The 15,950-nt window shown below is 36.2% G+C and overlaps 1 protein-coding gene across 4 annotated transcripts in view; it reads left to right on the top strand.

Annotated features, from left to right (window-relative positions):
• LOC113053005 (striated muscle preferentially expressed protein kinase-like) overlaps positions 1 to 15,950 on the top strand; it is an 82,150-nt gene that overhangs the window by 22,896 nt on the left and 43,304 nt on the right. For 2 of the 4 annotated variants that reach the window (XM_026217588.1, XM_026217587.1), the window contains exons 2-3: positions 7,386 to 7,487; positions 11,742 to 11,862. In XM_026217588.1, coding sequence (XP_026073373.1) covers positions 7,386 to 7,487; positions 11,742 to 11,862 — 223 coding nt within the window. Of the gene's footprint in view, positions 1 to 4,664; positions 4,708 to 7,083; positions 7,119 to 7,385; positions 7,488 to 11,741; positions 11,863 to 15,950 lie in introns of all 4 variants that reach the window. The other 2 variants (XM_026217589.1, XM_026217590.1) reach the window with 2 other exon arrangements.

Below are 15,950 nucleotides of genomic sequence, written 5' to 3'. Positions count from 1 at the left end.
TAAAAACCTCACTTTGTAGCAAAACCTGAATATATAAATTTTTCTGTGAAACAAAATATGTTTTGAAATTATTATTTTTTTTGTCTTTTGCATACATTATACATGCATAAATTGAAAGTCAAAGGGGTCGAATGTTCTTTATTTTTGTAATCTAGGAAAATATTGGAATAACATTAGGGTGAATACCTTTTCTATGTAAATTATCCCTTTAAATGGCAATTTGTAATATTTTGGCTCAGCAAACACCACTAATGACTGCTGATTTGTCTTGTATATAGACCGCCAGGGTCAAAATGCAAACCGTGCCCCCTCCTTTCACGGTACATAAAGTGAAAATGAACAATCTGCACACAACTGCTTTGCCATTGGCTTTAAATGCAAGAGAGTGTCTTTCTTTTGACAAATTTGTGTCATTGTGACATTTTACAGGTGCGAGCAGGACGCGCTCTTAGCTCTTCATCTCAGGGCTATAGAAATCCTTCTGAAGATGAAAGGAAAAGTGGGTGTGAAGGAGAGGAGAGGGGGATGGGTGGAAAAAAAGATAATTGGATCTTAGACGGCAGACGGAGACAGGCGGGTGGATGGGGAAGAGATTTAGCTTAGAGACCAGACGGATACCGAACAGGTGGCTGAGTCATAGTTTCAGATGTAGGATAAATGGTGGTTTCATTTTGTTATCCTGTCATTTGAACAATATGTAATTATTTCATCCCTCCAATTGATGTGCTTTTGGGAAACAACATATCCCATTTCTGATACTAAAGGTAACTACAGTAGATTCACATTTTCTAATGGACATGTCACTTCTTCCAAGGCAGCAAAAGAAGCTTAGGTGTTTTTTTTATTTTTATAAATAAGACCACATTAGTGCCTTTGTTATGACACTCAGCACACAGCTTGTTTGCCGTTAGCTGTGCCCAAAACCTGCAAAAAAGTCTTCTTTTGCATAATCTTGTTTACTAAGGTTTTTTTTTTTTTTTTTTTGATGGAATCAAGGATGAATCTTTGATTCAAATTCCACTTGAAGGTGAAAATGCTGCCCGACAAGGTACAGTCAATAGCAAATTCTCTTTTTGAGAGCTCTCTCAAAATGAACTGCAGTGCATAAAACATGCACTGTAAGAAAAATTTTGCAAAAATTGGGGTTTTGGGATAGTAGCCTCAAACCTATATTTTTTTCCTGGTCTATTCCCGAAGGGTGCCTTAAATGCTACTAGAAAAGATTCATTTAAGGTACTTATAAGCACTTTTTAAGGTAAGGTGCAGATGTGTCCCATTGATGCTACTGACCCAGTGAGACGCTAAAGATACAATTATTCTGACCATGTACCTTTCAGAAATTGCTACCAATTGACCATCAGTGTAAAACTTCTGTTTAACATTAATGAGATTGCATAGTGACACAAGTGTTTAGAGTGTTTAGAACAAACCTTTAACCAGAATGTTTGAGTAATATCAATACAGTGACCATACAGTATACCTAGAGGTGCCCGTGAATAATGTGAGCTCCCACTGTTTTTTCTAAACCTGCCCTGCTGACTCACAAGCATTAGGGAACGCAGTGGGTAGCTGAGGGAGATGTGTTCCTTAAGGTGTGAAGTGATTCACTTGCTGCATTGGCAGGAGTAATGAAAAGTTAGACCGGGTGAGATTGAAATAGCCCACTCGCTCAGGGTTGAAAGAGTGGCGCTAAAGCAGAAGGCAGATACCATAACCCAGATTAAATAGTGCCTGGCAGCATTCATCAGACTTCAGTCTGAGCCTAACCTGGCAACATATAAATTACCTGGTGACCAAGAAGGTAAAAGTGATGCATCAAAATGGCTAGAGCTGTTGCCTAGAGTTGTTTGATTCATCCCGTATGACTGCATGTGGTGTGGGCTGAAAGGAAAAATCATGTGAGCTCTCCAAGGTGCTGACCAACAGGGCTCAGAATTTTTTTGTCTGAAGAATTAGAGTAGCTAGAAAAAGACCACAAAGGAAGCTTTGTTTCATGCAGCTGCTGTTGTTTTGGTGCCAACCAATGACTGTTTCATGTTTTTAAAACATTTTATATCTCTAACCTACTAGCCAAAGGAGTTTGGTGTTAGTATATTGCTAAGTTAAAGACACACACACATATGAGATAAAAAGTTCAAATTTAATAGATTTAAGTATTTAATTATGAATATCTTTCATTATTGAATACAATTTTGATATTATTGGAATTATCCACCATCTTGTTTTTATTTTTATTTATTTATTTTTCAAATTAAGCTTATTGTAATTCATTCTAGGATGGATTTAGCTGTTTTCAAATGGTTCTGTTTTTGGGATGTTTCTTCTGCTTTACCCACCATCTTATCTGATTGTTTTAATTGGTCTTGTAATGCATTCATTGGCTTCATTATAAAGTATGCATGCAACATTGGCCAAAGGAAGGTACTTTAGAAGGGAGCATCGTTATATGGGATATCTAGAACACCCTAGCAACCACCCAGAAAACCCTTTCTACCACTTTAACCACTATAATATTTCAGAAGATCTTAGTAATCACATATATGCACTGAAAAAATTACCCATTACTCTAGCATTGCATGTACAATCACAATTTCTTTACAAAATTCGCAAATTTAGCTCCAAATCTACCATGTTGAAGAAAACACTAATTTATCAAGTTAATTAGCAATATTCATTTTGTTTTACCATTAAGACTGTATATTGTAATCCTGTTAGAGATTTGGATATTCCATTTCATTTTATCTTTGTTACCATGTAGCTACTGGACAAAGAGGACTATAATAAAATTGTGGTGCCTATATCTTTTTGCAGCCATTTTTGATGTTGTAATACAACGTCACTGAATGTCAAATGATGAGTCCATGTTTACTTCTGCATGACCCAGTCAGATGAGCGTCGCTCAGCTCTTCACAGCACAGATGGCTGGCTGAAGATCCTCCCTCGGTGGCCTGCTCACAATCAAAGGAGCGAGTGTGCATTTGGCAGGTCATTTTGGATAAGTGTCAGTTTGGAAAATGTAATCGAAGCTTGAAGGGCCCTCGGTTACTACCAGCTTCCAGAATTATCATGGGACAAGGAACCAAAGCTCAAACATTATGTCAACCTCACCATTTAAAGTATAGATTGGGGAATCAATAGTTTTGTGGATTTATTGACTTTGCTGTAACTAGTGCAGTTTGAAAAAGCAAGCACCCCTATTATTATGGACCATATAGGGTTAGCAGTTGCGAATATATCCTAGAATTTGCATCATTTGTTCTAAAAACATGAATGCCAACTCAAACAAATGTGGCTTTTATGGTAATTTTATTACCATATGGTAGAGTTATTAGATGCATAATATTTACCCAGTGGACATTAAATGGGAAAAAAGCTATTTTTTTAGGATTTTATTTTCAGAAAATTTTAAATCTATTAAAATTGTCATTACTTATTTAATGCATAATCTAAAATGTTACATAAATGTACACTTTCTTTAACAGTGTCGGCCAAGAAACACATGTAAATGAATGCTAATGGTACTTGTAGCGACTCAAGTGAGTGTAGGCTTTGTCAATAGCCGCCTTTGTGTGGACTGACCATAAAATGCATTTCTGTGGTGGCTGTGTTGTTAGATTTGACTAATCAAGGTAATAGAAGAAATCAGATCTTTTGCATAATGCATGGCACTTGTGCAGTGAAGTGGAACCAGCCTTTTCGTCCATTAAGATGCCAAACATGGAGGCTAATGACAAATGAACCAGCATCACATGCACATGAATCCTTTTTAGCCTATGAATTATTTAGATGTTTTAATGCCCTGTAAATGCTTGCTTTACAACAAGCAGAAAGAGCTGAGCTTAAGCAAATTAATTCAAATGGCTGACTTGTAATTCCTCTAAAAGTTCATCCACTTTTATTTGCCTTTCCCCTTCACCAGCCCTGCAAACCTCCAGGCACAATTCTCTGAAACGGCTGGCCCACGTCCTTAGCTAATCTGGTTAGGGAGCAGATTCTCAGAAGAAGGGGTTGAAATTACTGGTGCCTCAGCCATTAGGATTTCATTTCTCCCTGTAACTAATGGATTTGGAGTGACAGACAGCCATTGCCTGATACATCTACACTGTTGCTTTGGTTTACATTCATCCATTGTGAAAATTTAACATAGGTGGATAGGAAGCTATACTGGGAAGCTGGCAATCACATTTCCCCTTAAACAAGATTAATCTGTTTAGAAATGGACAAAGAAATTGCATGCCTTTTGCATGTTACTTAAACTGCGAATAACAGCTACTAACAGAATAAGATCAACCATTTCTTAGCCCATTAAAGCTGTACTGGAAGCATTCATACTTGTCAGTTAGCAGATGCATTTAATCTAAGGTGACATGCGGTTACACCAACGCAGGGATCTTTTTAATTTTTCAGCCTCTCATTTACCAAATACCCTACATAAGATTTAAAATCTAGGTTAGGAGAGCAAAGACGGACATGTTTTTTTTTGAAGACCAACAAGTGGCACAAGCGGTAGCCATCGCTAAATCTTTGTTCTCATTTCAAAAGCGCTCTTATCCATCTTCTACTGTTTGAAATGCTTGTTTGTTTTGCTCATTTGAGGTGACAATCATACATTTTGAAAACTCTGTGCTACCACTAACATACCTCGTCTCTCTTTTTCTTTCCAGAAAACCGGACACTCTAACCGAACATTTGGGCGGTTCACTCATGGTGTGTTTGGCTTTATAGATAACAGGTTATTACAAGAGCGATCTCACGATAACTCTTCAGTCTGTCAGTCATTAAATATCTAGTCTTTGTTTAAAATCAAGGATGCATAGATTTTTCCCTTTACAGTTTGAAAGAGAATGCATCTTATCTTGTAGTAATCATCTGCTAGCAGTCATGAGAATAATGTAAAATTGAAGAATTGAAGTCATGAGAATGAGTAAATTGAATATAAATTGGAAATGGAATTGGAATGACACGGAGGACTGACCTGAATGTGAAGAATTTAAACTAGTGTTTTATATCATTTATGTTGTTTTAGAATATTTGTCATATTTTGAATTAGCTTTTATTTTTATATTTTCAGTTTTTTCTGTGAATTCATTGAATTTTGTGATTTGTTTTAAATGTATGTTTCTGTTTAGCTTTATTTAAGTTTTAGTAACTAGCCTTTTAGTAATTAGTACTTTTTGTAATTTGCAGTGGATATAGAAAATAACCCCATCCCCTTTGAAAAAATCAAATTTTGTTGCTTTGCAGCCTGAAATGAAGACAGACACCGTTTTTGTTTAATCCAGCTGTATTTACCCAGTGCAACTTATAACATCCAAGTGAAATATATAACACCAACATTAATTTTTAATCAATTTTGCTGCGTTAAAGTCATTTATCTGTTTAGTTAGCTCCCTGATATCTCGGCCAGACTTCTTGTTTCAGTATGAAATATATAAACAACCAACACAAGACAGAAAACAGTGCTCGTCTTTAATTGTAACACATGCAACTTCCAAAAGTAGTTTCTTACTGTGAAGTATCACACAAATGTGTGCCAAAACAAAGTCTAAGCCTCTGTAGCATCTGGAGATTGACGATAAATCATTCAGATTTAGGATTTCTCTCACTTGATTCTCTGAGGCAAGCCAAAAAAAGTCATCTAATATCCCTTTGGATATGTTATTGTAATCAATATCTAAATTAAGGACTTCCATAACCTCATCAGAGACACCTGGAAGGCATACATCATAGGGAGTGTTCATGATCTAAATTGTGTGCCCTAAATTGTGCATAAAGTTGCTGCACTGCTCGCATTAACTGTGATAAGGGTTTATTATAAATGACTGCTAATGGGGATATCATTAATATTCATGTCTGATAATTATAAAATAATTTGGACTGCGTTATATCAATCTGCACACTCTTAAATCCATCTCCTCAATGCAGTAGCTCTATGTAACGCTTCCCCAGTATTAATTTCTGACTGTGCATCTGCTTATGAATTGTTAGTGTTGTTGGATTTTGTGTTGTTGTTGTGATTTGTAATAAATCATTGTGTTTTTGATGATTATTGAAGATGTCAGTCAGTGTCAGTGTTGTGCCTGTGTGCTTGGGTTTGAGAAGTCATGCTAGACAAATTTTCTGTCTGCTCGTTCTGATAAAGAGGAGCCGAACAATGAATCAGTTCACTTTATGTACAAAGGCACTGTAATCTCAGCATCAATAATGCAAAAAGCCTAGCATTGAAGCACTTTTGCACTGATATGATGAGGTTTTAGATGTGGCTCCCTATAAAAGCTCGTTAAATTGAAACTATGCCTTAAATAATTAATCAGACAGTCAGAATTCATGTGGATTACTCTCTTTATTACATTCTCTGTTGAAGATCAGGATCTATTACAACATTTTCTTTCATGAGAATTCATATTAGTCCTTTTTTATTATATATAAATTAAATTAAATTAAATTAAATTAAAAATTACATTAAAAAATTAATTATATGAACCACATGGATTCAAATGTTGTTTCTGATAAACATTAATAGTTAGGAATACACAGTAGATTATTTACTGCAGCACTATCTGGGTAACTAAATGAGCCTTGATCTCATTTTAAAACTGGCTTAATATATTATACATAAATGATTGAAAAATATGCATTTAAAAGCTTAAAATCCTTATCTTGTCTGAGATGAGAAATATTTGATTAACAGTAGTTGAGAGTTTGTTGCTCCTTTTACAAATTTATACAGGCATGATTGAGCCTACAGGGTTTGATGGGCAACTGAAAAAAGATCCTACGTAATTAAAAATGAGATTACATTTAATTTAATGTGCGGAGACATTCTTTAACTAACTAAGCCTTTAAGTAAGTCATTTTGAATTTTAATTGGCCTGTTTGACCATCATTACCAGTTCTTACCATTGTTTGCCCAATGGAAGTTCAGAAATTATTCTAAACACAGAAAACAAAGCAAAAGCATGTGGCAGTGGTGCGACTAGTAAACTGTGCAGATGTGTCCATTTTATCTGTTTTCTGGGATGGGATTCGTCTCTATAGTAATGGTGATGTCTTGTCTGCTTCTCTCCTCTGCCACTATGGAAGCGAAGTTTTCCGCTCCTGTCGGAAACAAAGTTATGGTAATGTTTATTTTCATCTTTAGGCTTATTTTCATCCTCTCTTTTTCCCTACCAAGCTCCCATTTCAAACCCCATTTCTATTTATTCATTTCACTTATCACTATGTATCAACCCAAATCTTGCTCTTTTTTTTTTTTTTTTTTTGCTCAAGCGATACACTTTTCCTCACGAAAGCAAAAATTGTTTACTCAATTATTTTCTTCGTTCGATATGCGTCATCATTACAGGTGGTTGTTTCTAACATAATGTCTTATTTGTTTGTGTTAGACTCTGAGACTACAGAAGACGAAGCCGCTGAGCCACAAATACCCCTGGAAGCTAAAGAAGGAGCCAGAGGTTTTCAGGATGAGGCCCAACGAGTGCCTGCAGGTACACATTATACTCTCAAAATTAATTACTATATTAACTTTTTTTCAGTCGTGTGTAAAATTGCAGAGCTTGTAACAAAAAATAGAATAAACAAAGAACAAGAATAAACTTCTAGACCGAGTAAATGAAAACATTAACAGGGATGTGCAGTGTGTTTCAACCGTGTCAATATATATTAGGTAATGTTCTTTTTTATTGCATAATGTCCAATATAATTCTAGAAAAAGTAATGGGCCATACAGTAGTGGTTCTTAACATTTATAGATGGATATGGGAACTTTTTATTCCTGAATGTTCTGGTTCCCAGTGGTCTGTAACAAAGTACAAAAACATTATGTCCTGGGTCGTGTGGGTTTCATGATTTAGTTTTCTTGCCCTTTTCCTCACCTGTCCTGGAAGGAGGGCTGTGTGCGCACATGTCATTACAAACCCATAGGCTGTTATTAGGCTGACAATTTTTTTTTTTCATACAGTGGCAGCTCATAGCGACCATGGCCATACAGCTTAAAAAAACTGCATAAAAAAAAAAAAAAACACTTTAAAAGGTCAGTAGCCCATACAAATTATTTGCTATATTCTAAGTCTGCTTTGATAGTTTATGTGAGGAACTGAAAGAAATTTTGTTTTCTGATGTGTTCCCCCTTCATTGATAATCTTCCTCTCAACTGAAGCTCTGAAATCTCATTTACCTTTTCATTTAGATTTAAAAATGGTAAGCTGACCATTGTTTCTCACCTGTAAACATGACCTTTTCGGTGAATAATGAGCTACATTTCAGTCTGATCCTCACACAAAGCTTTCGTATGGCTTAATGCTAAAGTGACTTAAATCACATGTTCTGTTTATTTTGGATGTGTTTACACTGCTGCTCACTCAGATAAATCACACATTATGCTAAATCTCTAGGCATTTCTGGTAAGACAGGTCTCAGAGGGGTAATAATAAAGAGGTAACTGCAAAAAGCAGCTCACACATTAACAATAAAATCAAACATGTTTAAATATGCACAGGTATTTGGCTGAATGTAAAGTGAAAATGAAAATTTTATTTCTCTTTATCTATTGATGTTAGGTCTAGTTATAATGTTTATAATATCAAAATGGTAATAATTTACCTAGTCATGACCATTCTCCACACTCTTTTTGACCATTAGAATTAAACAGGCAGGCTTTATGAAATGTTTTTGAATTTTATTCACATAAATAATAATAAAGTGATCTTGTTCATATCCATAAAGTGCATACATGCATTTTTTGTTTTTACATTTTTTACATTCAGTGTCTTTAAAAATGCATGGAAACGTGCGCTTGAACCACTCTTTTATTATGAAAACCTATGAATAATAATGAGATGATGTTGCATGTGTATCATCTAATTTAAAGGGTTAGTTCACCGGGTTAACTCACCCTCATGTCGTTCCAAACTCGTGAGACCTCCGTTCAATGAATCACTCGATGTAACCTGATATTCTTGAACCAGTTCACCAAATCAAACTGAAAACAGCTCGCGTCTCCAATACACATTAATCCACGAATGACTTAAGGTGTTAACTTTTTTAATGTGGCTGACACTCCCTCTGAGTTAAAATAAATCAATATCCTGGAGTAACTAATTTACTCAAACAGGACACTGACTGAACTGCTGTGAAGAGAGAACTGAAGATGAACACCGAGCCGAGTCAGATAACGAATGAAAGATTGACTCGTCCTCGAGTCAAGAACTGCTTACATCTTTTTTTCGGATCACAGGTAGTGATGGGAAGTTCACTTCTTTTCCGCAAACCGGTTCTTCTGGACAGTTCGATTCAATAAACCAGTTGAAGAAAACGGTTCACCGTTTTTTTGCGCTCTGCGTAATGACGTCATTGCCGATAATTGCCCTTGATTCAAGCCTTCGGTTTACCCGCGCTCATAACATTAGCACAGAATCAGTTCAGAATCAATCATCAAAAGAATCAGTTCGGTTCAGATGCACATTATCATGCGCAGTATCATCAGCTCTTCGGTTCTCGAATCGGACGCGTCTGACAGAAACTTGCCTCGAGAACGAGTCAATCGTTCGTTCGTTATCTGGCTTGGCTCGGTGTTCATCTTCAGTTCTACAGTGTACTGTTTGAGTAAATGAATTACTCAGGGGTATTGGTTTTAATTTTGATTCAGAGGGAGTCAACCATGTTAAAAAAGTTAACAACTTAAGTCATTTGTGGATTAATGCTTATTGGAGACGTGAACGATTTCAAACGATTCAGTTCGATTTGGTGAACTGGAATTCGTTCGCGAACCGGATATCACTAAACTGCAGTGTTTTGAACTCGCTCACAACAGACACGGAAGAGAAGACAATGCTGAATAAAGTTTTTGGACCAAAATGTATTTTCGATGCTTCAAAAAATTCTTACTGACCCTCTGATGTCACATGGACTGCTTTGATGATGTTTTTATTACCTTTCTAAACAATGGAGGGACAGAAAGCTCTTGGACTAAATCTAAAATATCTTAAACTGTGTTCCGAAGATGAACGGAGGTCTCACGGGTTTGGAACGACATGAGGGTGAGTTATTAATGACATAATTATACATAACTGTTCTCGGTTGGAGGCTGGACGTGATTGGTTTGTGCATGTGTCATTTATTTATTTTAACCAAAAAACAACAACAACTTAATAGTAATGAATATAGATTGAACAGAAGAAAAACAACATGGATGTGTTTACAAAGATACAAATCTGAGGCCTATTCTATTTAGACCCTTTGCAGAATCTTGGAGATTGAGCTCTCACTTGTCAGTATGTATTATGACAAAAGCCTTCCCGTTATCCCCTTGGGGAAAGTGGTTGGGAGTGTATTTGAGACACTACAGTATTTCCATTTCTTTCATCAGCACGAGAGATGACTAAAAAAATAGAATAGAGGAACAGAGTGATATTTATTTGATGTGCGATTTCAGCATAGAAATGGGAAGTGTGAGAACAGCATGGCCTGTATATAAATATCCGTTTTGAAATCAGTGTCTAACAATGAACTGCATTTATCTTGTGCATAACACAGCTTTCAACAAAGTGCGCCACAAGCAACAAAGCTTGAATTGCACTCTAAATTGCTTGTTTGTCATTAGCACTGCCGTGAATGATGTCTTCACAGCACATAACATACAGTTGTATGTTCTACAAAGTCAACAATTTCACCAAGAGATACCGGAGGAATAAATGTGTCAGGATTTGGTGGAGCATATGATTTCCGTAGTGGCACAAGTGATTGATTTGATCTGTTATGGTGGGTGTAGACTAGGGGTGGGTGGAGGGGCATTGTCATTGATTTTGATGGATGCTTCCTGACTGCAGTCTAATCCATTCAGTCACTGAATCGCACTGGCTCTGAAGGCATCAGCTGTGACTTTGCTTCAGCGCAGCTTGCAGCTGAATGGCATCACCTGGGCTTTATTCTTCACACCTCTGAATGCATGTAATCCACTTACATTATCCACTTGTAGGCATAACAAACGTTATTTCATTCTTGGAAGGATTTAAAAGGATTAGATGTCAGTTTCTTTTGCCTTTTTCCCCCTTCACTTTGAATTTAAAGTGGTCAAAACATTGATTGATTGATTGTTTTGAGATCTAATTATGTAAGTATTAAGTAACCATCATAAATTTACTTTTTAGCATGATTTCATTCATTAATCTTTCCCAGTATTGTTTCTCTGTCTGACGTTCAATTAGAATGTAGGTAACCAAAATGGTCATAACTTTTCATAATTGTTAAAAAAGCAGTTTTTTTTACTACTATACCTTTAAGAATTTTATGTAAATGCCCTCTTTATATGTGAAAAGAGAAACTCTAAAATCTAATATAGATTTTAACGGTTCTATTTCTTTTTCAATCAGAAACTGGAGAACTTTAAAATTAGTCATTTTTGCAGCTTATTTTCCATAAAGGGTATTTTTAAATTATGAAGCAAGGTGTTATATAGTGTGTTTTTCTAGTAAAATGAACTAAATTATTTCTAAAGATCACAGAGCGTTTTATTTATCATGATGTGTCTTTTTTAATAAATATTTTAAGATTTTTAGGTGGTTTTAATGCAGTTGAAGGAAAAGCTAATTTGAAAAGTGTAACTGGATGAAAAAAGTCATTTCTGTTGTTAGCGTTTTTTGATCATGCGGATGAATTTGCCTATAACTTGTGAACACCAGGACATTAAGTATCCTGCCTGAAATTTTATTCGCTCCATTTGTTCCCGTTTCGCTCTCCTGCAGGTGAGAGAATGATGGATGTCGGCCCAGATGCGAGCGATCGCTGGGTCACCGGTGAGACCACAGTGTTGGAGAAGGAAGCTCTAGCCCTGGGATCAAGAGCTCTGGGGCCACAGTCAGCCAGGCAAGCCAACAGCCGGGAGCCGACGGGCACCCAGATCAGGCACCTAGGGGTCGAGCCTCTGATTCGAGCATCACGCGCCAATCTATCCCGACCGGTTTGGGGGTCAGAGGAAAGTGTGTCTTTAGCTAGCGATTACTATGGTAGCACATTCAGTCTTTATAGAGGAAGGACTTTTTCTGTACCCCTGTAAGTAAACCTTCCCAAGTTAAAATAAACCGCAATCAGCCACAGCCCACAAAAAGCAGACCAAAACACAGATATATAAAAAGATCCCTCATCAATAATTAAACAATCACAGCCCCAGTCACAGAGTCACAAGAGACCCTTGCTCTAACATGGTGTCCCCTGTAAGTGTTAAGGATGGGATAGGCCTGAGAACAAGACCTAGGCTGTAATTCTTCCTCTGTCTCTCTCTGTATTTGAGCCCTGCGTTGTGGTGGCCTCACAAGGCAGCTTACATCACCACAGGAATGACAGAAGATACAGTGAGTGGGCTCTCTGTGTTTGGATGAGGTTCAGCTTAGCCCACAGTGTGTAGATCTGTGTGAGCTGCCAAAAGCCTTACAGTTATACGTGACTCATTCGCAAGTGGCAGTGCGTTGTTTTTATACATGTATTATTTCATTTTTGGAGAGCAGAATCGAAATGACACCGAACAACTTGTTGATGCTCATATTAGTTGCACATTGTCATAGATATAATTTTTATGTTATGGCAATCTAATTGATTTGATTTCACGCTCAAGTCATTGCGCATCTGATTTGTTACTTCAGATGAGCCAGTCTCACTGTGCGTCACAAGAACATCAAAACAAATCAGTTAATTGTGTTATATAAATTTTTTTTGGTTTAAAGCAATAATTATTTCATGTTCTGGATTTTAAAAAAATACCTTAGTCATTCTAAATAAACTTCTGATTGTAAAAGTTGTTAAAAGATGTGTGACTTGTGACAGGTGTTTTCTTACTGTATGTAGTTGGTTGTCTGTCTTGGATTTGAATCGCTTTTGTCTCTTACATCAGACTATCGTTCTAACAATTTGACTTAAATTGTTTTGTTTTGTTAATGATTGGACAAAAGCCAGTTTGCCAGGTGCTGGCTGTGATGTATAAGCATAGATGAGCATAGATACTGTGCTGGCAATGATGTACAGTATAAGCATAGATGAGCATAGATACTGTGCTGGCAATGATGTATAAGCATAGATAAGCATAGATACTGTTCTGGCAATGATGTATAAGCTTAGATATTTTGCTGGCTGTGATGTATAAGCATAAAAAGAAAAGACTGATTGTATCTTCTGTCATTTATCACTCTGTAGCACTCTTCTTCATCCATGTTTGAGCCAGGGTTGACGGTCTCACTCTTAGAACCAAACGTCACTCAAACTCTCCTTCAAATTTTAGTTTGCTTAGTATATTAATACCCAGATTTTCAAATTTCATCCCACTATCTTTAGCATTGAGCAATCTCAGGCTTTGCATACTTTCAAGCCCGCTGTTATCCATTAGTTTCTGTTTTCCATCACCGTTGATTCTGATTTGCTGCTAATTGGTATCAAGAATGTGTTGAACCAAAATCTATTGGTAATGACAGTCTGTTCCAGTTTGTGCCTAACACTAGAATAACCTTAAAAGAAGTCATGGTTCTGTTAGGTAATGACCTGGCCTTTAAAGCAGTCAGCTTATAATCTGTCAGATCAGTCACATTATGTACAAACTGAGATGCTGAGAGCACATTGACCTTTTGTGCAGGTCAACATTTTTGGCAGCTGCTGAAGGAGTCTAAGAATAGATCATCTCTGGAAGTGCTGCTGTAGGCCAAACTGTTATATCTGAAGACAAAGCATTTAAATTCCAAAATAGTACTCGCTGAGTAAGCTTAATGTGATGCATCTTCCATTGGCTGTATGCTCATTCTGTTTGTGTTACTAAATTACCATTTTACCATACGTCATAATAAAATCAAAAGTTAAATTAAAGTGTCACACATATACAAATTATATTTTAAACCTAGTGTCACATATAAAAACAAAACAGAATTTCATACCATAAATGAATAACGTAGAGGTTACAGGCAAATATATTCTGAATTTAGTTAAGAATAGCTCCTCCCTCACGCACCGTTATTGCCTTTTTCATTCCTCATCTAGATTTATTTTCATTTAGTTCATACTTTCCTTTGACCCCCATTGTCCATATGCAAATTCTTTTAGTTTTCTACCCGCATCAGTTGATACAAAATTGAAGCTGACCAAAAGTTTGCATTCAAACATGCTTGCATCACATTTTTGTGTTAGGTATCATCGACCCCTTCGGTTTCCCCCTGGTTTTTTGTGCATGCTGTTTTTGGTGAGCTGCACAGCATGAATCCTTGCATGCATGCACATGATGCCTTGACTCGCAAAGATAGGAGGGCATAGATCTCGCAAGAATTCTCAAAGATGTGTGTTACTCACACAGATTATGTACAAAGTTAAATATCAGTGTTTCAATGGTAATGATCTCAAAATAAAGTGCAATCTAAAACAGTGTAATGTGTTGAGTATTATTCCCTCAAGTAAAACCAAAAAGTACAAGATTGTATATTTTTATGTGAAGATCAATTTTGAATTTATTTATCTTGAATAAATCGCAAACTGTCTAGAACCACTGTTGCCAGATGCTTATTGTCATACTTTACTAACATCACACATTTCTAAGGATCATCCCTCTGTTTTAACCAGATTTGGGCTTTGTTTTCGCATGATTTTAATGCTGTATGGGAGATGTTCACTCATTATAGTGCACTGGATGTTGAATACAAGAATAAGTTTATCAAACTGCCAGTTGGGAAGGATGCTGTCTCAGATCTGCAAGTTTAGTGCAGTTTGGTCTATGCTGTGTAATCAAGAAAGATTTTCTAAAGGTTTTCAACATAAAACCTTAATAAAAAGACATTTTCTAGTGCACAGCCATTTTGAATTAGACCCCATTTAGCAGGACTCTTGATGACTCAACATTTAATAGTTATGTGCCTGCACTAATCCATGTTTTACTATTCCTTCCTAGCATTGGCAAATTATTTATTCCTGTAGATATCCAGTGATGTGTGGTGGTCTAGCCCAGTGATTTTGGAAGGTATAGGCTAGTAGACACAATTTAATCTGCCATGTGCTAATATTGCATTATTTTACAGCATTCAGTTGTGTTGTAAACTATAAGACAAATAAATTACAATTTGTTTTAAGATAGAATTAAGATTTCTTAGCTTTGTAGACATAGTGTTACTTTTCATTCAAATGTGGTCTTGACTAGTGGTTCAACAGATCACAAAACTCACGGTTCAGATCTTATTACCGTTTATGGGCCTCGGATCATTTTCCGAATCAGCAAGAATTCAGCCGTTCAGCTGTTTATTCTATTTTCTTTTAGACTGAGCCAAATTCAATTTCGTGTCTGAAAGTTACTCAGTAACTTGTTGTTTATTGTACATTTGCAATAGTGCTGATATTCGGAAAAACAGGACTCCCGTTTGTCTAAGAGGCTAACTACTTTATATCATAAATACAGAAACTCTTTAAATATATTTTTCTGTTTTTAAATCATTTCTGCCTACAAAGTGTGATGGCAGTGAGACGTGAGAGAGCGCTCATAACTCTTCAAATTGCATAATTTAGTGGAAAATTAATATAATATAGAATCATCCTCTGTAAAAAAAAAAAAAAAAAAAGAGGATTTATCGTTATGCGCGCTTCATGTGTGCTTCACGTTCCCCCTGTGCATGCACATAGAAAAATTATGTGAGTAACAAATCGAGTTTATTTCGCTGGAATGGTTTAAAATTGCTTGCATGTGTAAACATGTACAAATGATAAATGTTTACTTTATAATTTTTTTATTTTGCAGTTAATATGCATATCACATGCGTGTCGAATCGTGGGGGTTGGTCCGTATGGATCACGAATCAACTATGATCCGTTCAACCACTAGTCTTGACTGTCACTCCAAGATTAATGAAATACATTTTATTCACACTCTGAACATCCCCTCGCATTAATTTTAATTTTCAGTTTATCAATCATAACTAATTAGGAAATGCAATTAACAG

The sequence above is a fragment of the Carassius auratus genome, chromosome 34 (genome assembly GCF_003368295.1).
Source record: "Carassius auratus strain Wakin chromosome 34, ASM336829v1, whole genome shotgun sequence".
NCBI lineage: Eukaryota > Metazoa > Chordata > Actinopteri > Cypriniformes > Cyprinidae > Carassius > Carassius auratus.
The sequence above is the reverse complement of the archived record's forward strand: the minus strand, read 5'-3'. Positions and strand labels throughout refer to the sequence as shown.